The 24,790-nt window shown below is 44.3% G+C and overlaps 2 protein-coding genes across 4 annotated transcripts in view; one reads left to right on the forward strand and one right to left on the reverse strand.

Moving 5' to 3' along the window:
- Positions 1-2,947, forward strand: part of TPR (translocated promoter region, nuclear basket protein) — a 42,552-nt gene extending 39,605 nt beyond the window's left edge. For all 3 annotated transcript variants that reach the window (XM_054834122.1, XM_054834123.1, XM_054834124.1), the window contains 2 exons: positions 190-288; positions 1,236-2,947. In XM_054834122.1, the coding sequence (XP_054690097.1) occupies positions 190-288; positions 1,236-1,291 (155 nt within the window). In that variant the 3' untranslated portion in view covers positions 1,292-2,947. The remainder of the gene's footprint in view (positions 1-189; positions 289-1,235) is intronic.
- PRG4 (proteoglycan 4) lies at positions 19-20,372 on the reverse strand. The gene is made up of 11 exons (XM_054833720.1): positions 20,276-20,372; positions 17,892-18,014; positions 15,431-15,550; positions 12,556-12,675; positions 6,276-10,814; positions 5,124-5,210; positions 4,836-4,975; positions 3,889-4,045; positions 2,940-3,119; positions 2,600-2,725; positions 19-1,592 (listed from the first exon to the last, which is right to left on the reverse strand). The coding sequence occupies exons 1-11, from the start codon at positions 20,370-20,372 to the stop codon at positions 1,489-1,491; spliced, it is 5,793 nt and encodes a 1,930-aa protein (XP_054689695.1). The 3' UTR covers positions 19-1,488.
- Positions 20,373-24,790: the final 4,418 nt, after the last annotated feature.

Raw genomic sequence — 24,790 nt, forward strand, 5'->3', positions numbered from 1 at the left:
AAGAAATCCCAAACTCACTTGTTTTGAGGCTTTTATTTATATCAGAGAAGATGTCAATGAAATAAGGATGCACCTTCATAACGTTAAAGTAAATTCAAGAGCATAATGCGTATCAAATCATGTAAACATTAACCGTGAGCAACTGTACTAGACACAGACATTCTTTCCTGCATTTCCACTTTTTCACAGACACAAGCAGTAATCAGCCCAAGCCATTTCGGCGTGTCAGACTTCAGCCCCCGACACTGAGAACTGGTGTTCGTGGTCGTCAGTTCAACAGACAGAGGGGTAAGTGTTCGTGATTGCTCAGATTCAGACTCTTCAAAAGAAGTTTTTAGCACGTTCTTCCTGTGGGGACCATATGTGAAGTACTACTTTATACGCCCGTGTTTGCTTGTAAGGCATTAAATAGCAGAGCATCCCTGCCCTAGCTTTCAGTGTGTTACCCTAAGAGCTCTGTAATGCCTTTTGCTATGTTAGTCCAAGCGGTTTTTAGGCAAACTTCCTTCTTACGTGGCACTTGGTTCTTATCAATGGAGAGAAAGTAAAGTGCAGTAGATCTTCAACTGTGCAAATTTTTAAAAGGAGATCTTAAAAAATGATCTTTGTTTTCAACATTACATATGTTTCCCATTTGGTACGTAGGGATTCCAGTTATTATCTCACTATGTCCTACACTGATTTTTTTTAAAAAAAGTTTATGGCGGTCTTACAGATTTTTGTAATGCAGTGTAGAGTTAAACCATGACAATAAATTATTGTTTGCAACTTAGGTATTAACAAAATCCTTAGATGAATTATATTCAGCTTGGCATTATTTTAACATTGGAGAAGACTTGATAGTAGCATTGAAACCTAGGTATCTGGTATTTTAAAGAAAAATCAAAAAGTGAGGAGGTGCACCTAGACTAGGAGGAAAATCTGTCTTATTCTTTAACAGCAAATGGGAAGGACTAACCGATTTCAACTATGGCAAGAGTGCTATAGTTGTTCTTTTGGTGCAGGGCCTGAGATGGGATCACAAGTCAACACCGTCCTTTGAAATGACAGAAGTAGGATGTATCCGTATTGCCAGGCTCTAGGCGAGGAAGGGGGAGCTTGAATTTTACCAGAAAGGAGCTGCTCCGCTGCAGTAGCAATTCCTTATGGAGGGATGAAGTATCACATGTACCCATGGTTGATTAAAAGGGTGAAAAGGATTTCTATTAATGCATTTGTTTTCTTTCCCAACACAGGTGTAACTCATGCAATGGGAGGCAGAGGCGGCCTGAACAGAGGAAATATTAGTTAAATGATCTGTGAAGTCATTACAGCTGTGTATACAAAAATGCCAGTTTGCCTGTGGTTGCTTTAGTGTAATGAAGCCAGAGCTTAAAGCAGCATTTTTTACTTAGATTTGTGTGCACACATTTCAGTGTCTTTATTAATAAAATTAGACAAAATGTCAATATTCAAATGGCATCTTTTGTTAACATCCTCTGCTGTGCATCACTTGCTAGGACAGTTGTACCAGTCTTTGGATACCGTCTTGCCTGTGAGAGCGGTAACAGGTCTTGCTATTCTTTTGCCAATATCCAAACTGTAGTACCGATCTGAAATGAAGATACGTCAGAATGAAATTCCAGAAACTACATTCAGTACATGGGAAGAGTCTTGAAGCTAAAGCCTTCCTTTAGTTTCATTTAGGCATGAATTTTTCATTCTATGTACATATGTGGAGTTGAGAGCCTATACCAATTAGTTTTTGTCCTCAACTTTATTTTTCAGATGTCCTTCTTTGTGTTTAGCTAAGGTCTACAGCACTGCTAATCATTAAATCTGTCCCAAGAACAGGGGGTAGGGTAGAATACTCTTGTACTGCTAGAACACAGAAATAGTCTTAAGAAGGTAGAAATCAAACAAACTAGACACAAAACAATCCTGCACTGAGTACAAAAGTGGGAAGTCTGGTCCCCAAGTGGGAACTGGCAGACGTTAAGGTGAATTTGGATACTGGCAGTGACTTACTTTAGTATCCTCTGTTTGGGTACAGCTAGTTCCTAGAGATTTTTTTTTTCTGAATTATCCAGAAAATTGTGAGGAATGCTTTTACATGACCCTGGCTAGAGGGAAAGGATCTACCTAATCTGGAATCATAAATAATATTTTCCTGGGAAGCAAAATGGTTCATGTCCCTTCTTTTTTGAGTGTTTGTTGTTTGGGGGTTTTTTGTTAGAAACATAGTTCCGTGGAAGCCAGTGAAGAAACTATGGATGTGTAGTGGTTGGAGGATTTCACTGTATCGTTAATATACTGTGTCAGGGTTTTTGTTGCTTTATGAGCCTGAACTCTTCTGCCAATGCATTCCACAACTGGCTACTTTGAATCATTGCACCACTTGCTGCTAGTTGTCCTGTAACTATTGATTTTTAATAGAAACATCTCTTGAGTACAGGCAACATTTTAATTCTCAGGAGTTTTTAGCAGTGCTTAAAATTAGTCTTGCGGAATGACAAGCGCTAACCTCATGCTTCAGAAAGCTGAGGGATACATGGGCTTCTTTCTTCCCCATCCCTTAGTCTTTTGAAATGTATAGTAACTTGCATTAGCTTTAACTTACTGTAAGAGAAGGCATAATAATCGTAGCCGTCTGGCTTATTGTAGTTGGGCAGTGATATAGTTGAATGAATTACTTTCGGGAGCCCTCTCCAGTAGGCTGTCACTTTGATTTCCTTACGCAAAACTCCTGCAAGCAAAAGAAAACTTAGGTTAGGAGCTGTCAGTGTGTTTGCTGCAAGCCATCTTTTGCTGCTATAATCTACAGCAAGTGAGATCTATTGGATTAAAAAAAAAATTAAAAGTGCTATATTTAAAAAAAAAAATTGATCAGAATGTTGTGTTTCAGAAAAGACTAAGATTTAAAGCGGTTGTATAAAAGAAACTTAATAAACGTAAGTTACCAGATGGATATGGGTTCATTCTGACAGTCTGAATGACGGTTGGCGTTCTTACTGCACGTTGGAAGCGTCTCCTTATTACAAGTCTCGGGACATATGCTGGGTATCTTACGGTAACCTGGGTTCTTCTCTGACACTTCTTGGCTGGTTCTTGTCTGTACACGTACTGCTGCATGTTGCCATCTAAAACAGACATTAGTTCCCTTTGCTTAAAAAACCCAAACAACCCACCAGCCTCCCAGCTAGATCAGATATGAAAATGTCATCGATGTCCGTATCGCACGATCGCCACATCACATGCAGGAAATGAACAGCGTTGCAGCCTTCAGCTTTTCCTACCCGTGCCTACGTTTTGAGGCAAAAGCCTTGCTCTCTAAATCCAACAGTCCACAGCTCCGGGGGAGCTGCTGCTGCTGCCACCCTTCCTGTTCAGCAGGAGAGGGCAGGACCGTTACCTTAGGCTGCATGAGAAGAGGGCTACAGTCCAGAGAAAGATGTGCATTTCGTTAACCTCTGCTTTTAAATTCAGATAATTCTTATGTTGGCAATATGTCGTTCATATCAGATAAGGAAATCACATTAATTTAAAATGTAAAGTGAGAAGTTGGTTTAGTTATGAACTAGTAAGATTAAAGCCTTCCCTTCTCTAATTAACTTGAGGCTAAAAGAGTTTTACAACCAGAGAAAATTTATTTCAATGTTTGTCCGCTGAGATGCCGGATTCTGTCCCTTACAGTCCTGTCTACTTTAAAATGCACTTAAAGATCCGTAAGTAATCTGTCATACGCACTTTCAGAGCTTCAGACTATTTTTTGACCACCTAGCTCACTCTGAGATCGCTTACAGTTCTGCTTTCGAAAGAAAGATTTCAGTCATGAGAAACGGTGGTTTATTCCAAAGGCATCTCAAGCACTTTTTGATCATCGGTGAACTTCTGAAATACGAGACATACCTCTTTTGATAAAATAAACGGATTCTGGTCTGCTGTTGTATCTTGCCACAGGGAGGGTTGCTACTATTTTCCCACTTAGCCCTGCAAATCCGTTTGCGAGAGGTTTGGGATAACCTCTGTCCATTACGCCGTTAGTGAAACGCCAGTACAGGGGACCCTGGTGATGGAAGGAAAAGATCAGCTTTAGAGGAACCTCATTTTTGGTAATTCAGCTCCACCAGAGAGATGAAAAATAATCCTAACTCTGGTGTTTTGATAACTACATTGTAAAACTGGAACCATTCCTCCTACAGCCATTAAAAATGGGGAAAAAATATTACAACTTCATAAAATAACCTTCTGCAGTCTTTTAACACCGCCTTTGAGCAGGAAAAGAGTCTCTTGGAAATGAACTGTAAGAGCGGTCACTGAACAAACAGTTCAAATCCGGCTTGTCGCAGGCAGAAAAAGCGGCTTGAATTCCAGGGCTGAGCAATTAATTGGGGAATAACGGTACAATGCCTTTAACGAGGTGGCGTATTTCATTATCGTCTCCTTTCAGGAAGGGAAATGCATAAGGAACTAATTTAGGCCGCGTGCGGGCAAGGGAAAGACACGATAAAATACCCGTATTTTAAAGAGTTGGATTTTTTTGAAGTGCGGCTCCTATGGAAATATTACTCAATTACCGCTTACTCCGTCGGTGCTCCGTCTCCTCGCGTGTTACTGAGGAAAATCCCTCTGAGCGGAGTCCTTCCCTGAGAAGCACCATCCCCAGGCAGACGAGGGGGGCCTGGGGACGTGACACTTAACTTCCCCCACAGACCTTCGAACCCACCACGCTCTTCGAAAACCCCATTTATTCAATAAAACGAGCAACCCAGAGCAAGGCAAGGCTCCTCTTCTGGGGGGCTGCGTTTCAAAACCTGTCCTCTTTATTCCAAGCCGCCCTCCCGATCGCTCCCCACCTTGATGAAGAAGGTCTTGCCGTCGCAGTTGCACCGGGAGAAGACGGAGTCGATGGGGGACGGGATGCCCCAGCCGTCGCTGATCCGGCGGGGGCTGGTCGTCGGCGGGTTCCTGCCGTTCAGCAGCCAGTAGTAGTGACCTGCGCGGCGGGAGGAGACGGGGTCAGACGGACAGACAGACAGGGAGAGGCAGGGAGAAAGGCACCGGAGAGGAGGATCGCCCTCCCGCCTTTCCTCGCTCCTGCCCTCAGGATGCGGCTGAGGGGGTAAGGCGGCTCCTGCCCCTACCTCGGAAGACGGCCAGGGTGCCGTTTGGCAGGGCCACCATGCCGTCCGCCGGCTTCCCGCTGCACAGGTCCTTCTCGTCCTTCTTCGCTGCAAAATACAGTGGGTTGGGTTCGTTTCACATTTAACAAAAACCGCGCTGGTGGCGCTGGGGCTGTCAACTGCTGTCGCTTGTCTCGGGCGACGCTCAGGGCTCTCTGTCCTTCAGGGCCCTGCCTGGCAAAGCGTTTAATTACGCATTTGAGACGCGTTCTTGGAAAGCTTGGCCTCGTGTTTTGGTCCCGGGAGTGCCAGACCAGCCGTTTACCTCACTAGGTATGGCTATCTTCACTTAGCGCTTACCTGAGTACCTGTAGTTCAGAAAAAGACCTATAAATGCATCGCGTGCTACCTCCCTCGTTCAATTTCTTCCTGTTCTGGGATGGTTACTTGACGTTTCTCTAAGCTGCTCTAGTAGGTCATCATCCTCCTCCTTATTTCTTAAAAAAATGTTTTCATTTATTTTCAGTTAAATATAAAGGAAGGATGAATCTGGTTTGGACAAAAATCCCAGTATTTTCCATCTTAAAAACTTCTTTTTTTTCACCACAAAATATCAGTCAATACACAACTGAGAAAAAATGCCCAAGCACCTGGGGGCTGGATCTGGCTAAAATAAACACTGAGGACATGAGAAATGTTGTGGCAAAAAGCACAGAGGGAAGAGAATACAAGGAAAAGACTTCTTGTCTGTCTTACCGGACTTTTTTGTACGTGACTACAAATAACAGCTCAGGTACCGTGAGTAATGGTGCCTGACTCCCAACCAATGTTTTCACGGGACTTAGAAATTTATCTTCTTTTTCATTGACTTTTCTGTTTGCACCTTCTACAATACTCACAGCAAACATTTTTCGGCCAGACCAATTACCGAAACCAACTACTGAAACAAGGTCACGCTCTGAACTACACGGAGAATTTCCGTCACGACACGATCGGAAACTGGGGTACCCGTGTTCAGGATGCTGGCAGCCGTACCACCGTGGTTATGGTTGACCACCGTGCCACATTCTTGCGGCAGCAGATAGAAAGGTCTCGCGCGTCCTTTACTCGCGTGCTTTGTTGTGCTCTCTGGTGGAGTCACTGGTGCTTTTGTACCTGCTGGAATGCAATTACCTTGTGTTTCTCCAGTTAAACTCGGCAAGTCCGCAATCTGTATTAAAGGCTTGTTGTTTATCTCGGGCTCTTCTGCTGGCAGAGTTTCAGGGTCGGCTGGCTGAGGCTCATCTCTTGTGTCGGTAACCTCCTGGAAATGTATAGTTGGCTTGGACGTCCCTTTAGAAACAATAAACATTTCTTCTATTGTGTCTTTCTTATCTCTTGTGGAGGTCTCTTTGGTAACTGTGGTTTCCTCTACTGTGTCAATAATGGGGGCCTTTTCGGTGGCATCTTCCATTTCTTTTTCAGGTGTGACACTAGTTTTTTTGGTCGTTACCTCTTTTCTGCCAGCTGTTGTTGTCTCTACAACAACACAAGTAGTACTTGTGCTCTCTTTGGCTGATGCTGTTACAGTCTGCTTAGTTTCCGTAGTTGTGTCTCTTTTGGTGGTTGTTACAATCACCCTGGGTTTAGGAGTGGGCTTGGCCATGGGAGTTGTAGCTGCTGTTGTTACTACAGTCGCTGTTCCCGCTGGGCTCTCTTCCTTCTTAGTCGTTAAAGTCTCTTTTGGCATGGGGGTCTTGTCTTGCTTAGCTGGGGTTACTGCTTTGTCCGCAGCTGCTGTCGCAGTATTTTTGCCCACAGTAGTTGGTTCCGATTCAGCTGCTGCAGTGACGGCTAGCTTGGCTGCAGGAGTCGTGTCTGGAATATCGTCCTTCCCTTTAGGAGAGTCACCCAGTTTAGCTGTTGTCACCATAGTTACAGTAGTTGTGTCTTTCCTACTTGGTGATGTTAAAATGTCTTTAAGCACAGTAGTTCTGTCTTTCTTGGGTGTTGTTCTCTCTTTGATCACTGTGGTTGTTTCTATTTTAATTGTTGGCCCTTTGGTTCCAGGAGTGGGAACAGCCTTAGCTGTCGGTTTGTCTTTTTTGTCAGTTATTGTTACGATCTCAGTAGCCCCAGCTGCAGGTACCACCGTCCTTTGTACTGCTGCCGTTGTGTCTTTTGCAGCTGTGCTGGGTGCAGGAGTTGTCATTGCTTCTGCTATTGTTTCTGAAACCATTGCGTCTGCTTCAGGTACGGGGGTTTCATTCCTAGTTGTTGGGACCACCTCACCGCTCTGGGTGCTTGTGTCTCTTTTAGCAGTTGTTACTAATCCAGGGACAGTAGTTGTCACTTCAGTAGGTGTTGTCTTCTGTACGGCGGTGGTGTCAGCCTCAGTGACTGCAGGGGTCTTCCCCTTGACCTTAGGGGTGGTGGGAGGGTCTGACTCTGCCTCCACCACTTTAGGGGTGGTGGGAGAGTCAGCCTTGGTTGTTGGTGCCTCTGGGGTTGTGTCTTCAGGTTTGGGAGTGGTGGGAGAGTCGGCTTTGGTTGTTGGTACCTCTGGGGTTGTGTCTTCAGGTTTGGGAGTGGTGGGAGAGTCGGCCTTGGGTGTTGGTGCCTCTGGGGTTGTGTCTTTGGGTTTGGGAGTGGTGGGAGAGTCGGCCTTGGTTGTTGGTGCCTCTGGGGTTGTATCTTCCGGTTTGGGAGTGGTGGGAGAGTCGGCCTTGGTTGTTGGTGCCTCTGGGGTTGTGTCTTCAGGTTTGGGGGTGGTGGGAGAGTCGGCCTTGGTTGTTGGTGCCTCTGGGGTTGTGTCTTCAGGTTTGGGAGTGGTGGGAGAGTCGGCCTTAGTTGTTGGTGCCTCTGGGGTTGTGTCTTCAGGTTTGGGAGTGGTGGGAGAGTCTGCCTTGGTTGTTGGTGCCTCTGGGGTTGTGTCTTCAGGTTTGGGAGTGGTGGGAGAGTCAGCCTTGGGTGTTGGTGCCTCTGGGGTTGTGTCTTCGGGTTTGGGAGTGGTGGGAGAGTCAGCCTTGGGTGTTGGTGCCTCTGTGGCCTCTGGGGTTGTGTCTTCAGGTTTGGGAGTGGTGGGAGAGTCAGCCTTGGTTGTTGGTGCCTCTGGGGTTGTGTCTTCGGGTTTGGGAGTGGTGGGAGAGTCAGCCTTGGGTGTTGGTGCCTCTGGGGTTGTGTCGTCAGGTTTGGGAGTGGTGGGAGAGTCAGCCTTGGTTGTTGGTGCCTCTGTGGCCTCTGGGGTTGTGTCTTCAGGTTTGGGAGTGGTGGGAGAGTCAGCCTTGGGTGTTGGTGCCTCTGGGGTTGTGTCTTCAGGTTTGGGAGTGGTGGGAGAGTCAGCCTTGGTTGTTGGTGCCTCTGGGGTTGTGTCTTCAGCTTTGGGAGTGGTGGGAGAGTCAGCCTTGGTTGTTGGTGCCTCTGGGGTTGTGTCTTCAGGTTTGGGAGTGGTGGGAGAGTCAGCCTTGGGTGTTGGTGCCTCTGTGGCCTCTGGGGTTGTGTCTTCAGGTTTGGGAGTGGTGGGAGAGTCAGCCTTGGTTGTTGGTGCCTCTGGGGTTGTGTCTTCGGGTTTGGGAGTGGTGGGAGAGTCAGCCTTGGGTGTTGGTGCCTCTGGGGTTGTGTCTTCAGGTTTGGGAGTGGTGGGAGAGTCAGCCTTGGTTGTTGGTGCCTCTGGGGTTGTGTCTTCAGGTTTGGGGGTGGTGGGAGAGTCAGCCTTGGGTGTTGGTGCCTCTGTGGCCTCTGGGGTTGTGTCTTCAGGTTTGGGAGTGGTGGGAGAGTCAGCCTTGGGTGTTGGTGCCTCTGTGGCCTCTGGGGTTGTGTCTTCAGGTTTGGGAGTGGTGGGAGAGTCAGCCTTGGGTGTTGGTGCCTCTGTGGCCTCTGGGGTTGTGTCTTCAGGTTTGGGAGTGGTGGGAGAGTCGGCCTTGGGTGTTGGTGCCTCTGTGGCCTCTGGGGTTGTGTCTTCAGGTTTGGGAGTGGTGGGAGCATCTGCTTCAGTCATTGGTTCTTCTGTAGCCTCAGGTGTCATTTCTTCAACCTTAGGTGTAGTGGGAAAGTCTGCCTCTGTCATTGGTGCCTCTGTGGCCTCTGGGGTTGTGTCTTCAGGTTTGGGAGTGGTGGGAGAGTCTGCCACTGTTGTTGGTGCCTCTGTGGCTTCAGGGGTTGTATCTTCAGGTTTGGGGGTGGTGGGAGAGTCAGCCTTGGGTGTTGGTGCCTCTGTGGCCTCTAGGGTTCTGTCTTCCGCTTTGGGAGTGGTGGGAGCATCTGCTTCAGTCGTTGGTTCCTCTGTGGGCTCAGGAGTCATATCTTCAGCCTTAGGAGTCATCGGGGAGTCTGCCACTGTCGTTGGTGCCTCTGTGGCCTTTGGGGTTGTGTCTTCAGCTTTGGGAGTGGTGGGAGAGTCAGCCTTGGTTGTTGGTGCCTCTGTGGCCTCTGGGGTTGTGTCTTCAGGTTTGGGAGTGGTGGGAGCATCTGCTTCAGTCATTGGTTCTTCTGTAGCCTCAGGTGTCATTTCTTCAACCTTAGGTGTAGTGGGAAAGTCTGCCTCTGTCATTGGTGCCTCTGTGGCCTCTGGGGTTGTGTCTTCAGGTTTGGGAGTGGTGGGAGAGTCAGCCTTGGTTGTTGGTGCCTCTGGGGTTGTGTCTTCAGGTTTGGGAGTGGTGGGAGAGTCAGCCTTGGGTGTTGGTGCCTCTGTGGCCTCTGGGGTTGTGTCTTCAGGTTTGGGAGTGGTGGGAGAGTCAGCCTTGGTTGTTGGTGCCTCTGGGGTTGTGTCTTCAGGTTTGGGAGTGGTGGGAGAGTCAGCCTTGGGTGTTGGTGCCTCTGTGGCCTCTGGGGTTGTGTCTTCAGGTTTGGGAGTGGTGGGAGAGTCAGCCTTGGTTGTTGGTGCCTCTGTGGCCTCTGGGGTTGTGTCTTCAGGTTTGGGAGTGGTGGGAGAGTCGGCCTTGGGTGTTGGTGCCTCTGTGGCCTCTGGGGTTGTGTCTTCAGGTTTGGGAGTGGTGGGAGCATCTGCTTCAGTCATTGGTTCTTCTGTAGCCTCAGGTGTCATTTCTTCAACCTTAGGTGTAGTGGGAAAGTCTGCCTCTGTCATTGGTGCCTCTGTGGCCTCTGGGGTTGTGTCTTCAGGTTTGGGAGTGGTGGGAGAGTCAGCCTTGGTTGTTGGTGCCTCTGGGGTTGTGTCTTCAGGTTTGGGAGTGGTGGGAGAGTCAGCCTTGGGTGTTGGTGCCTCTGTGGCCTCTGGGGTTGTGTCTTCAGGTTTGGGAGTGGTGGGAGAGTCAGCCTTGGTTGTTGGTGCCTCTGGGGTTGTGTCTTCAGGTTTGGGAGTGGTGGGAGAGTCAGCCTTGGGTGTTGGTGCCTCTGTGGCCTCTGGGGTTGTGTCTTCAGGTTTGGGAGTGGTGGGAGAGTCAGCCTTGGTTGTTGGTGCCTCTGTGGCCTCTGGTGTTGTGTCTTCCACTTTGGGAGTGGTGGGAGCATCTGCTTCAGTCATTGGTTCCTCTGTAGCCTCAGGAGTCATATCTTCAACCTTAGGAGTCGTGGGAGAATCTGCCTCGGTCATTGGTGCCTCTGTGGCTTCAGGGGTCGTGTCTTCAGGTTTGGGGGTGGTAGGAGAGTCTGCCTTGGGTGTTGGTGCCTCTGGGGTTGTATCCTCTACCTTAGGGGTGGTGGGAGGGTCTTCTTTGGTTGTTGGTGCTTCTGTGGCTGCAGGGGTTGTGTCTTCAGGTTTGAGGGTGGTGGGAGAGTCTGCCTTGGTCGTTGGTGCCGCTGAATAAATAATTTAAAAGAATAAATAATTTAGAAGATCCAGATGAACCTGGACTGGGTTAAATGTTAATTAAATGTTAATTCCTTTTGTCTGCATGGGACTTTGCAGCAGCTTAGCTAAGTAAGTATTTCAGTAAGACTTTTGGCTAACCTGTTGCAACTCCGAGTGCAGCATGGCAGATGCTGCTTTGGTGTTTGTGGGTAAGGCCACCTGGTGTTTCCATCCTTTTTCATGGAAGGGGAACCACACTATAAAATACAGTTCTTCTAATGGGACACTTCCCTTCTCAGCCTGCTCTTTTACTTGTTCCTCTGGCTTTAATTATACAAAAACCTGCACCGATCACCTGGACTTGTAGGAGAGAGTTAGGGGAACAGAAGAAAACTAACTTTTGGGGTACAGACACCTGACTGCATCTCCTACTGTATCTTTGTATCTTGGGTGGTTTTCCTCTTTGTGAATTACAGCTTGAAGACTCTTGCATATGTAGTTACACTGACTTAAGTACAATTGTTAGTATAGTTATATTCAGCAAAAACTAACAGTAAACATTTCTGCATTCTAATCTCTCGCCGCGAGTTATGTCTGTGATGTTTAGCTGTTCGGTTCTGTTTTCACACAGGGTGGTTTTTTTTTTTTTCTCTGCGATTCCTGCTGTGCTGCTGTCTACCATTACAACTGAATTAGCATTTGTTTCTTGAAAACCTGAAAAAACCAAGTGCAGCATCACGTGGTTTGGGACCATGTCATTCAGCTTTCGAACAAATCTCAAAATCTAAAAAGATCTGAGCTATTGCTGATGGTCACAGCCTGATGACTGGTGCAGTGTCTCTTCCAGCAGACTGGAAGAACTTATAATACTGCAGTGTACGAAATAATCCCTGTGTAAATTTGTTAATAAATTTATTATTCTGTGTAAATGTATTGTAGAAACGGTGCGGTATGAGCAGAACGTTACAGAATAGGTTTCCCTCCCACCCAATGTGTCTGAAATACCGCAAGCCAAGTGGGATCCTGTTAATGGTTATTTGAAGTTCCTTGATTTTGTTTCATTTGATCCGCTATATCGATTTTTGTAATAGGAAATTGCCACAGCAGCAAGGTAAGTACTCCAAATTTAAAATAAAAATTAAAGATTAAATATTGCCCAAAATTGACTTCTAGTCTTATTTCATACTTGTTACTTCAGGTTTCAAGTTCAAACTTGAATCTCCCAAGTTATCGCTTAAAATGCTGGAACAGAATATCAAAAATCAGAGGAAAGCAACATATTTTCCATTCAGAAAAAAATAAATTATATGTGTTTTCTGAAGCTGCATGAGGTCTGGTTTGATTAAAGCTACAGAAACCTGCTAGGAGACTTTTCAGTCCTGGTCCTGCCAATTCATCACTGTCCCAAGATACACCACCCTTCCTGTTCCAGCCGTGGACTGGGTCCAAGACGGACAACGGCATGTAACGTGTTTTTTGGAAGGTGTGTGTGCAAATCCAAGATAGACGCAGGAGACATCACCACAGTGCACCATCTGTGTGAAGTGAACTCTCCAAAGTCAGTATCCTGAGGTCTAGGTGAGGTAATTAGTTTATAAACCGAGCGGTTCCAAGCTTGGTAACTGTCTGGTAATGTCTCGCATCGGCTTTCTATTTCCAGAGCAGGAAAATGGGCTTTAATGTTCCTTCAGGTAACACCCATCCTGTTTCATTCATATGCTTTCCTACCTTCCATAACTTCATGGGGCTGTGTTACTTCCTCTGGCTTCTTTTCCTCATTTTTGGATGACCTTTTAGATGTCAATTTGTTTGCCGGAGGAGTCTTAGGTGATGGCTTTACTGTGTGTGCTGAAAGAAATAAAATAATCTGTTAATGGGAGAGTTTTTCTTTGTAGGTGCTTGGTGTCAACTGTATAAGAAGAAAGTGGTTACAAAATATCAGTGACTATCATCTTCCATATAAATCTAAGTTTCTTGCTATCTATAGGATTCTTTATTATCTGGGGGGGGGGCATGAGGGGAGGAAAGGAAAAATACCCTTTGGATGCCCAACTGTTTAATCACAGACAGGAGAAACGTTTTTTTCCTGGAAGTTTTGAGGTGAGACATTGTTTGCTAACGTGAATTTTGAGGTGGGAAAAAGATGAATTCTGAGTGGAGCTCTACATTCTGAAGATTTGTCTAATTTTTCTTTTTTTGTCAGCTTATTTTTTTGACTCCAGATGTCTTGGGGTTAACTCACTATAGTGTACCTCTGAGAGCTGCCATGCTAGCCAAGCATTTCCTTTGATAATCCCCTGAAGATTTAGTTATATTGTAGTTCTTCAGACATGTGATAATTCTGCACATAAGCGATCATTTCAGAGAGACATCTTGAAAGCAATTCTTTCCTTGAAAGAGGCAGAAGCTTCAAAGTAGGCATGGACCAAAGAAACAATGCAAGGTCTAGGTATTAAGCTAACTTCTAGTAGGTTGAGTTTTAGGAGAAACTGGATGTTTGTGTTCAGTAAGAGCCAAAAAATATATTTTAATTCATTGTTGGGTCAAATTGTACAACTGGAAGCAAGACTTTCTCTTCCCACTCTACGTAGCCTTGTAGAAGGATATTGTTAGTTGTGAAAAAAGCGTGATGGAGCTCAGGGTACCTGCGGCATCTTTTTGATCCAACTAAAGGAGCTGGTTACTGCTTCTTACAAAAGGAGCAGCACTTCTGTCTCAGGAGGTGATGAACACGGTCTCAGAGGATTTACCTTCATAGCAAGCTAGTAGTCACAGCAAGTAAGTTGGGTGGTGGACTATATCCTGAAGCTTTTCTTGAGAGAGACATTGAGTAAAATCCCTTTGGGAGCTGAATCGGCTTTCAGAGGCATCGGTGGGGGATCGGGAATGTTTGAGCAGTCCTTAACTGTGTCTGCGTGTGTATTCGGGGGGGTACAGGGCTTCGGGAGGGTAGGAAAGGTAGACGTTGTGAACTTAGCTCCACTGCACACAGCAAAGCGTTCAGAGGATGCAGAAATGGCAAAATGAAAGCTCACTGCGTAGCCTTAAGTTATCGCATTACTCCAAAGGGTGTAACAGGTTTCTCAGTTACTCACAGGTAGCAAAAATACTAAACTACTGAGTAGAGCGGTAGGCTGGGGTTTGGGGATGGTTTTGTTGGGTTTTTTTGACAAAAATTAATAGCAAAGTTAAGTAACTAAAATACTAGCAGAAACTCTCTAAGATTATGAGCAGTTGGTTAACTTTTCATGTGTTTGAACTGAGGAACAAGTGAAACTGCTGTTGTTTGTGAGTGTTTGTGCGTGTTAAGCTCCAGCAAAAAAGAGGGAGCAAATTCACCTCAAGGCACTTCTAAGACACTTACCCTCTTCTAGACATCCAGTCAAAAAAAATGCTGAATGCAGAATCTATTTCGGTATAAATTACGCTGCAACCGAGCAGCAAAACCACGCCACTATACCAGCACTTGGGGACTGGGAGTGGTTGGTAAAGGGAACCAAATGATAATCCGTAACTCATCTTGTTTGTTAAACTGCACGCTCTGGAAACTGGCTGCCTTGGAGGTTGTCTGGTCTGTGAATGCAGCAACCCCGTGCCAAGCCACGTTTGCCAAGTGTGCTTGCAGAACTGAATTTAGGTCCATAAGTAGCAGAAAGTTTAAGGACATGATGAAACATATTCTGTTGGTATTTTCTAGACTAGAATTCAATTGCTAGTTTCTTTAAAGCTACACGAAGTGAAACTGCTCCTCCAGATCTGCACGTTAGTGCTCAGCTAACAAAAACCCATCAGGTTCTGCAGTGAAGGACAGAATAAATTGTGAAATGTGCATTAAAATTCCTCTTGCTGCAGCGGGAATGTGTAACTGCTGCTAACCAGGCAAATCCCACGGTTCATCCCACTTGCCCCAGAGGACCGGTTTCTGTGTTGGGCTGCTCTTCCTTCCCATTTTGGATTCGCGGTGGGCAGGACCTCGGACATCTCTCGCTATGGGCTGCCCGTGACTGCAGTAACCCAAAGGCAGGGATCAAGCAGTGCGATCCCAACGCACGGGGTAGGCGTTCTCCACTTCTGGATGGATGGGGAATTCAAGGGAGTTGGACCTTCTGTGGTTACTATTTTTTTTTTTTTTTTTTTTGGTAAGATGAGCTAGACTTTTTACTGCAATGTGTCATTCATTCCCCCAGCTTCTCTCCTTGGATTCTATTATTGATGGACCTTTAGTCGCATGAGTGGAAGTGCACGTGCAAAACCTGGCCTTACATGTATAATTCTGGGTGACGGTTCTGATATAGTAAATTAGAGTATGGCTGGTGCCAAAAGAGGCTAAGGCAAAATAAAACGTTACCCTCAGGATTCATATCTTGGGGATGGCTTCCAGTTTAATCTACCTTTATGCATCCGTAAAGTGTTCATGCTCGAGAAAATGGCCAATTTATTTTTGAAATTAGGTTTTGTTGGTTTCGTTTGGGGTTTTTTTTTTTTGTTCAGTAACTAACTTCACGTGTCCTAAGAAACCCGCACAGTTAATGTTTTATGATAACGCAAAGCATCTCTATTTAAATACATCTAGGAACAATACAGCGATAAAGAAATTTCTTACCCTCTTTACAGTGTTTCACGTAGTCTGGGCAACATTTGCCATACCTCTCACAGTCTGCGTCGCAGTCACACTCTCGTCCTCTTTCAAAGGCTTCAAAGCAACGTCCTCTGCAGGAGACCGCTGCACAGGGCAGAACAAGAGTTAGTATTTTGGGCTAGCTCACATTTTACGCTGGGACCTCTCTACAGTGAAGTCGTTTGCTTAAGCTGACGTAAAGAACAGCGTCATAAAACCAGGTGGTTATTCTGCTCTGATCCAGGGCTTGTTTGTGTAACTGTGGGGACTGGATCAGGCCGTACAACCAGAACTGCACTCGGCCATTGCAGTATATTGAGACCAGTTAGAATTCATAGTGGAATAAAATGTGACCTCAGAGTTTACTTTAGCCAGGTCCCATCCATTTCCCTCATCAAACAGCAGCTATCATCTCAAGGGTAGTACTGAAATCCCGGGTTGGCTTTCCAAAAAGGTGTTCATCAGGGTACCACTTTGCAGCGAGTGGTGTGTCTACCAAAGCATTTCTGAAAAATAATTTGCCTAAATAGGTCGTGACCAGGCGTACCTGGTGTCTCTGGGCAAATACTGTGGCTTAATTGAGTGAAGGAGTTAATGAAGTTATACAAAGTGACTATTTTTGAAATGTTATCCCAGTCTATTTAATACAGTTCTTAAATTATTAGTACTAAAGGAGTATCTACCATGTTTTGACATGATTAATAACCACATGCTTTTAATAATTCATTATTGATTAACTTCTGATAACTTCAGTCACTACGGTACTTCCGTTTCATGTTAAATAATGCCCAAATTGTTTTGGAAAGTGCGTGCGCAGCCATTACAGACCGCAGCACAACACGCTTGCTGTGTTTTTCACAAGGACAAAATTTGACCCTAAACATTTCCATTACATTACAATCTCATATTTATTAACATTCAGTAGTACCTTTCGTAGGTCCTTAGTTAACTGTTAAATTGAAGTGGTTACATTTGACCTGAAGTGGACATTTTTTGAGGTTGCTTAGCATCTCACAGGATTGAGCCAACAATTAACTATCACTTGGTATTTCCAGAATTCACCATATGATCTGTTATTCTTCTCCTGTATCTTTTCTGTACATAATCTCTACCAAAGCCCTTGCGGCACGCAGGGCATAAAATCGTATTTTACAATTAAATCTAGCAAAATTATGATTACTGTATAGGCAGGTTCTGAACGCCTTTTGACCAGCGTAGGTGCGGAGTGAGTCTGTTGATGCCAGTGGATTCATCCCACGTGCAGAGGTGAGAATTGGTTTTATTTTCTACTGTTAGGGCCGTTTTGTTCATAAACAGTGTTTGACATTTCTCTCATTTAGTCAGCACCAAACACACTAACTGAGCAACAGTCCTCAGTCAGACTGCTTGCGTCCTCCAAGGATGGTGTCTGCTGTGCTTGCCCAAATTCAGTGATTTAGGGTAGAACAGGAAAAAACATCCTCCAGCCTTAAACTTTTCCTTAAGACATTACCTAGATGCCAGAATACCTTTAGAATCCAGCCCACAATAAATAAATAGCCTACATAATTAAAATGCCTCAGTATGTACTTTCAGTTATGAAAAATGCCCACGTCCCCTCAGAAATCAGAATCGGGATGGGGAAGACCAAAGTGCAAGTGCTCCCAGCGTGTGTCGGAGGGGCAGAATTTGAATTTTGGGGAGTGCTGCATCTGCTTTGAACAGCACTCGGCCCGTATTGCTGGATCTCAGAAGTTTTATCTTGCACCTCTAATCTTACCAGAACTACAGTGCAGTGTAACAAACTGCAGTGATCTAAATCACTGGTATTTTTGACATTGATGATTCATAAGAAAATATTTTTTAACTCTCAGTAAAACAGTTTGAAATGTCTGTATTTATTTGCACTCTACAGTTTTGCATGTAAAAAAAGCACATAAAATAATACCCATCCAACCATCTTTTTTCATCAAACTCTGGACGTGGTTCTGATCCAGAATAAATGTCTATCCATGGAAAGATTCCCTCTGACTTTGGATTACACCCTACAGACTCCACCCCTCTCAAGCGTGAGTTGGAATGTCCCAGAATTTCTTCCCGGGGAACCCCGAGTTTGCTTTTACCCATGTTTTGTGTAGGAGACAAACAGCGTAGAGAGGCGCCAAGGAGGAAACGAGCGGCAGGTAAACTGTTTTCCCCCAGCCTTGCCTAGCTCTGCTCTTCTGAAAAGCAAAACCCTTTTCCTGGCGACAACCTGCGGATGCACCGTTTTCTTGGAATGGGTCGGGAGGGGTGATCACTGAGGTTTTGGGAGGGAGCACAATACACGTACGAGAAGCGAACAAGGACGCAGCAAACGAAAGGAGGCATGTAAGCATTCGGAGGAGAGAGGCTGGTGTGGCGGGGGGTGGGAGGAACGGAATGGGGGGGTCTGGTCGATAGGAACTGGCTGGGTTTGGGAACTTACCCACTGTGCAGACTTTCCTGAAGTCAGGGCAGCACTCCATGTAGTGTTGACAGTTAAAATCACAGTGGCAGTCATGCTCTCTAGAATACCCTTCCCCACATCTCCCTGTACAGCTTGATAAATCTAAAATCACACAACACTGGTGTAAGCATTGCCAAACCAAAATGGTACGTGAGGAAACGCTGAACGGCAAAGCAGTGAGATTTATCTTTTTTTTTTTCTACAGAACGCCATTTCCTCCCTCGGTATTGCAGAACCTGTGGGCCCGGTGCAGACCCAGAGGTTTGCTCTGAGGACCGGCAGCACCGCGCTGTGGTTAGAGGGTAACTTATCCTGCTCCTCCCAAACGCTAACGAATCCCCGGGGACTGGTTCAGTAATACGGCAACACCAGTCCTGACAGCCAAACTAGCCCGTGCAGATTTACCTTAAGCGGTATATCAGCCAGGCACTGCGTTGTTTTTGCAGACTTAGTCTCCATCTTACTCCACCCTATGTATGGTTACAGATGCGCGCCCGCACCTCCGTGCCTCACGCTCATTTTACTTTTTGTTACGTTCTGCACGACGACAAAACAAAAATCAGTTTTGCTTGCAAGCTGGTGAGTGCTGTCATCATAAATACAGCTCCCTGAAGCCGTTTTTATTGGCAGTTTTTGCAAGCTGCCTGCCCTCTACATTATTTTTTTCCCTGAAGTCAGAGAGGAATTTGATATTGACTCTGCGGTCAGGAACGGCTGGGCTCTAGTCCTGCAATCTGCTCTAAAGCACTTTCCGCTTGTTAATTAGGAGATTACTTATCAGCGGAGTAACGTAAGAGCTGATCCCACGACGGCTTTACTGCTAGACTGCCGTAGTGCTGGGAAACACTGGGTAGTACCAAACGGTGCCGGTGGTAAGCGAGACGTCGGGAGGTCTGCTCTCAACCTGCAAGCGCTCGCGCTCGGCAGCGGGTTGTTACGGTCCGCTGCCAGATCAGATACTGACCCCGGAACGACCACCCTGCCTGTGTGAAACCTCCCCTAACAGAACATGCTAACAGCTTCTTCGGGAAATGAAACATGTGGGACCACAAGTGAAGTGACCTTAAATACAAAGAAAGAAGCTGAACAATCAGCAAGCTCAAACAGAGTTAAGGTTATCAGCTGGAACATTGAGGAACAACAAGAAAATAACAAGAAACAACACGTAACGCAACGTGACACCAAAGACAATTGCTAACAGCACGCAGGCCGCAAGTGTGCGTGCCTGAGGGAAGACAGTGGGATAACAAATAATTAAACCCCTGAAAAATCTGTTGTGATTTTCAGTAGTTAGGTATGTTTGTTAGCACTTCTTTACAAATAATGAAGCAGGACTGGGGACTAAATGGACAAGTTAACGGGCCCTTAATAGGGGAGGTAAAAAAAAGACGCTAGGAATCTTCCTTTCTGGATATGTGCCAAATATATATCGCATCCTTCTTCCCTTACGGGAAGAAAACACAGATAAGTCCAAAAAGTAACACCTTTTCATTTGTTTGCTTTAAGTTTATGACTTGTAAGCTATGGAGTTACTTCTAAGGAAACCGCCTGAGTGGTTGTAGCTGCTGTTGGCAAGAGTCTTGATTTTTTTTTTGCTGAAAATCATCCCATCAAATATGGAGGGGGCAGTGTCAGGGTGCTCTGCCCTGCAGGTAAAACTGAACATCTGCTGTGCCCTGGTGAGCTGCTCAGATAGCCAAATGTTACATTTTCTGCCACCAAGCTGCAATAAATTATTTCCTACCAGTAAGTAATACAGTTTTATCACTATAACAACTTGACGGCTACTTGAGAGCTGTGACAGCACAGCACTTGCCAGGCTGCAAGTTCTTCCATCTCTTTGTAACCGTGCCACTCTAGTTACAAATCAGTGACAGAGCTTCGAGAGTAAACAAAAATCTGTAGTATTAGACAAATAATTGGCAAAATTGCCCTCGGTGGTGGTAATAACAGTGCATTTAATGGCAAAGCACTTTTAGCATGGTATAGACATTCCTTTCCCTTAGCCTATGGTATTTAAATATTTCTAACCAAATTACATGGATATTGTAATTTTAGATTCTTCTTCGAATCATATTGCAAATCACTTGGGCTAAGTCTGAGGGCAACAGGATCTGTAGAATATGTCTACAGAAAAAGTAGCAGGTTCATACACAGTTTGCATGATAGCCCTCCGAAAAAGAGGACCATGCTGTACCAATGTGTATTTATGAAAATATTCAGTGATGATAAAACTGAATCATAACACCTGAGTAAATGCAAAGTTCTAGAATTTAGTAATTTTATGAGGATGCATTTGAAGTACTCTTACTATTTGTCAAGTATCCTAGACACCGTCCCTTCAACTTTGCACGTTACAGTACCTTCAGAAGACACTTCTTGAATCAAGGACAGGGAAAGGATCACCAGGGATACACAAAGTATGTTCCGTACGATCATTACTTTCAGGTACGTCATCATCCCTAAACAGAAATAATCTTACATCACTACATGCAATTCAATTAATTGGTTCAGAATTTTTAAAAAATTGCATTGCACATCTTTAATAGTAGTTTAATAACAACATAAAATTAATACTAAAATTATTCAAGAACAAATTTCTAATTTAGAATTACTCCATAAATTCTCTCTTGGTTATTAGTCAATGAGCTGTTAAATTTTGTAGTAAGACTAGGAAAATTCATTATTAGCAAGTAAAAGTAGTATTTTTTTGCAGAAATCTACTAAGTGGAAAGTACATTCACAGCCTACTCCTTTTAACACGGATGCACATCAGTACAACAGTTTCTAAGGTTATAATACTGATAAATACAAATGTAAAGTAAAAACATACTGTCAAAACATTAGTTATTAAGCAGCATAACCTTATAAATGATAATCTATCATCGAAATACTAGTGTTTAAGTATATCAAATGGAAATGTAGGATAAAAGTAAATCTTTCAAAAGGAAAACTTGTCTGGTTTTTCTGTTCCAGTTCCTCATTTTCCTTTTGAAGACGAGCACTTTGAGCAAAACGCTCGGAGTAGAGGTAGGTGTTACACTTACCTAACAAAGAATATGTCCCCTCTCGGTGATGTTTCAGATGCCTTATATATTGCTTTGTAACTACGCTGGGGTTAACTAATTAGGCGGCTTGTTAAACAAAACCGCCAATGACAGCTTATGACAGCAAACTTTCCACAGGAGTTGGAAGAGGTCCCAGATGACTAGACTAACGCAACATCTGGAAAATACTCCCATTAAGAAAAATGATTACAGAAAAAACTAAATAGGGACTTGCTAGTCAAAACAGATTTTGATTACTGAGTGAAATGAACAAATTGTCCTGAGTGCATCTGGAAGGCATTAGATATTATTGCATAGCACTAAAAAATCATTATAAGCAAATGCTGAGTATATTTTCTTTCCTGTCAAATGTAGCTTAGGTGACAGTAGCCTACAATTATGCAGTAGTATCTGCTACTGATGGTGTATCTTCTCCAAAACTTTTGAGATCTAATTCGTGCAGTCATAAGTAATTCCCCAGTTCTGCGCTGAATATATAGAATCACAGAACCCCAGATGGGTTTGGGTAGGAAGGGACCTCAAAGCCCATCCAGTCCCACCCCCTGCCATGGGCAGGGACACCCTCCACCAGCCCAGGTTGCCCAAAGCCCCATCCAACCTGGCCTTGAACACTGCCAGGGAGCCAGGGGCCTCCACAACCTCTCTGGGCAACCCTACAGTAGATTTCCCTCAACTGAATGGAAATTTTGCCAAGGTGCTGGCTAGAAATCAAAGAATTTAGTCAAACCTCAAATTCATTAAATATATGTAAAGCATCAAAAATGAGACAGACATAAATTGTTTCAGTGGTCTTTGTGTTTATTGGTTCCAGATTTGAGGGACTGGAAATGGTTATTTGTAACTCTCAGAGCTAATGAGGTTTCCATTGAAACTTTGAACGGTCCTGACTCTCAGGGTTCAGGAGGGACTTTTTATTCAGAAACTATCCTAAAGGCCAGGGAACCTTCATACTTCTGTCTTATGATACTACTTGAATTCCAAAGTAATTCTGCTATCCCCAAACGGTAAATATGGTATAATAAGCATTGATCCCAACTGAGGAAAGCACTTAAGCATGAGCTGGAGTCTCTTAAGGAAAATAAGGCAGAGAACCTCTGAAAAGGAGTGGGTTTGCACATAGGCTTCAATGTTTTCCTCACTCAGGCCTATGATTGCGCAGCTTTAGCATTTTTATGTTAGAATTTCTTTCTAATTTCTGGGTTATCACAGTAGAGGCAGTTTCATTCAATCTTTCTGCATTGTGGACACTTCTGATGATTGCTTTCATATCACAGCCACACTGAAATTAATTGATTCCAAACAATAAAAGAGCGGGTTTTTTCATTGCTCTAGGAACACATATAATCTTTGCAAAAGTTTCCAGCGTTATTTAGACAAGTGTTAAGTGGGAATACTTATATAGTGTTCATTTGCTATTCAAGGTTCTCTGCCTGCTGCCAGCCTGTTTATGAAGTAAATATTACTCTACTTTGCAGAAAAGGAAACCTGAGGCTCTGAGATTTTGTGGATTTTATTCAAGGTAACACACAGAAGGAAATATCTATTACATGTCTTCTAGCAGGAACTTCAATGCTGTCTTCAGTGGAGCTGACTACACGCTTGATATCAAGAAGCTCTGTGGTTTGAGAAGAAGGGTGCCTGTCTATGGATATCTAAAGCACAGGGACGAAGCAGCTGTTAGGGTGGCTAAATAGGATCAACGTGATGAGAGGATAGGTTTTCTAGAAAAGTACTAAAATGCTCATAACTTAAATAATTCATCACTTGCTCAAGCAAAACATTTAAGACTACATTACTGAGTATACCCTTACTTTGGTATCCATGATATGGAGGACATTTGTTGACTCTTCCATCATTTCACGGCCAGTACAGCTGTGAGTCCCAGTCAATACTGGTTAGCTACCTGAGGTGGAAAAACAATATATATAGTAGTAAATAAATGTAACAGAAGCTCAAAATTATTATCATGCTTCTGTTAACAATTAAGACAATTAGGGACATGCACAGATTGAAAATACAGGTAGTCATGATTGGCTGCTACGTTGATTATGTGTAACAGGTATGTTCACTTTGGAAGGGTTGTAGTGTTCAATTTCTCTTACAAATTAAATTTTTGGACCGTCAGAGGTGACATGGGGTTGCAAAGTTTGAGTGACGAGAAGACGACAATTCCATAAGTGGATTAACAGGATGTGAAAAACGCTGACGACACCTGTAAATGGTAGCGCCACAGCTGCATTGCGCTGGTATCTATGCGGGCACGTCGCAGTGTGAGATCTGGCAACGTTAAGGTGGGGTTTGTATCCTGACCACCTCCCACTAGTCTCCCCTTTATTTTCAGGGATGAACTTTGACATCCTGCTTTAAATCATTGTTATGGTTTCTGGGAGGCGGTAAGAAACATGCTCAAATACGGACAGAGTCGGGGCACTCGTGATGGACAGAGTTTGCTTGCTACTGGTTTGCCAAGGTGGTGTGCCAGTGAAAAGGGCCGTGAGAGCGACCGTCAAACAGAAAGCAGGGAGCTGCATGGGGAGGGTGAGGTGGGGACACAGCTCAACCATTCTGGGGGTTGAGCTCCATCTGAGATGGACTTGGAGCTGTGGGAAAGAAAGGGAAAGTACAAAATGTTCCATTTCTTTATTTCTGCTGCAGTTAGGGAAACAGGACTCATTACATTCCTGCTGAGTAACTAAAGATACCTGGCTACACCACCATTCTTCTTCATCTTGGAGCAACATACGGGACCTAATACTGTGGTTAGCCACTCCAGTTGGAAAGAGATAACATTATTTTTTGTCTGATATTTGGTTGCTTCAGATAGGTGTGAACTGACCAGTCACTGAATTTAGCAAGGGTTTCAGGCAACATAAACCTTTCAGTAAATCTTGTCATGTGTATCCAAAATTTTACCGTGTTTCCCAACTTCATTAGTTGATTGCATTTTTTTTTTTAAAGAGAAAAAAAAAAAAGACTTTCTCTACAAACCCTGCTTTGCTTATATATTGAGATTATTGTAGTTTCAGTACTATTATTATTATTATTATTATCTTTTATTTCTGGATCAATGGATTCCTTACGCTGATTCCTATGACTCAGATGTATTCTTACGTCTTTTCAAGCCTTGGTTTTTTGGCAGCTCATCAGTCACATTTATGATAGTGGTTTTGGGATGTGTTCATATCCACTGGGGATCGCATGGAAAATGTAAGCCAGTGAAATCCCAGAAAATGGTCATTGTGTTCCATCTGGGTTTGGTCTGACGGATAGCTTGTTGTTTTCCAGTCCCATCGTTGATCCCCATTCTTAACCCATCAGTATCCTCAAAGTATCACGTAATTTTCCTGTAAAATCTAAGTTAGGTTTGGCGTGATCTGACTCCCTGTGAGAACTCAGTTGGCTGTGGGAGCAGCTGGGGTGTCCCAGCAGAAGTTATATGAAGAAACTGAGCTGAGCAAGAGTGAAGAAAGTTAAAACAAAAGAGCGTGTATTTAGAGCAACATGGGTCTGTTAAATAGTCACTGTGTACCTCTTTTTCATCTTTAACCTAGAAGGAATCATAGAAGGAATTTAATTGAAAGTTAAGTGAGAGTGCTGGAAGATTCATTAAATGACTTACTAAGAAAAATTCTGAAGAACTGCAGAAAACTTTTGCCCCTGCAGGAAGGATGGATGCAGTTCCTGGCTTATGGTCATGAAGGGCTGAGGAAAGAGAATGATGTAGAGGAGGCAGAAGCCCTAATGTGGGAAGGGCATGGGATTACCATTAACTCTTCTGGGACATGGGGCAATTGATCAAAGCACGCTTCC

Source organism: Grus americana, chromosome 8 (assembly GCF_028858705.1).
Source record: "Grus americana isolate bGruAme1 chromosome 8, bGruAme1.mat, whole genome shotgun sequence".
Taxonomy (NCBI): Eukaryota; Metazoa; Chordata; class Aves; order Gruiformes; family Gruidae; genus Grus; species Grus americana.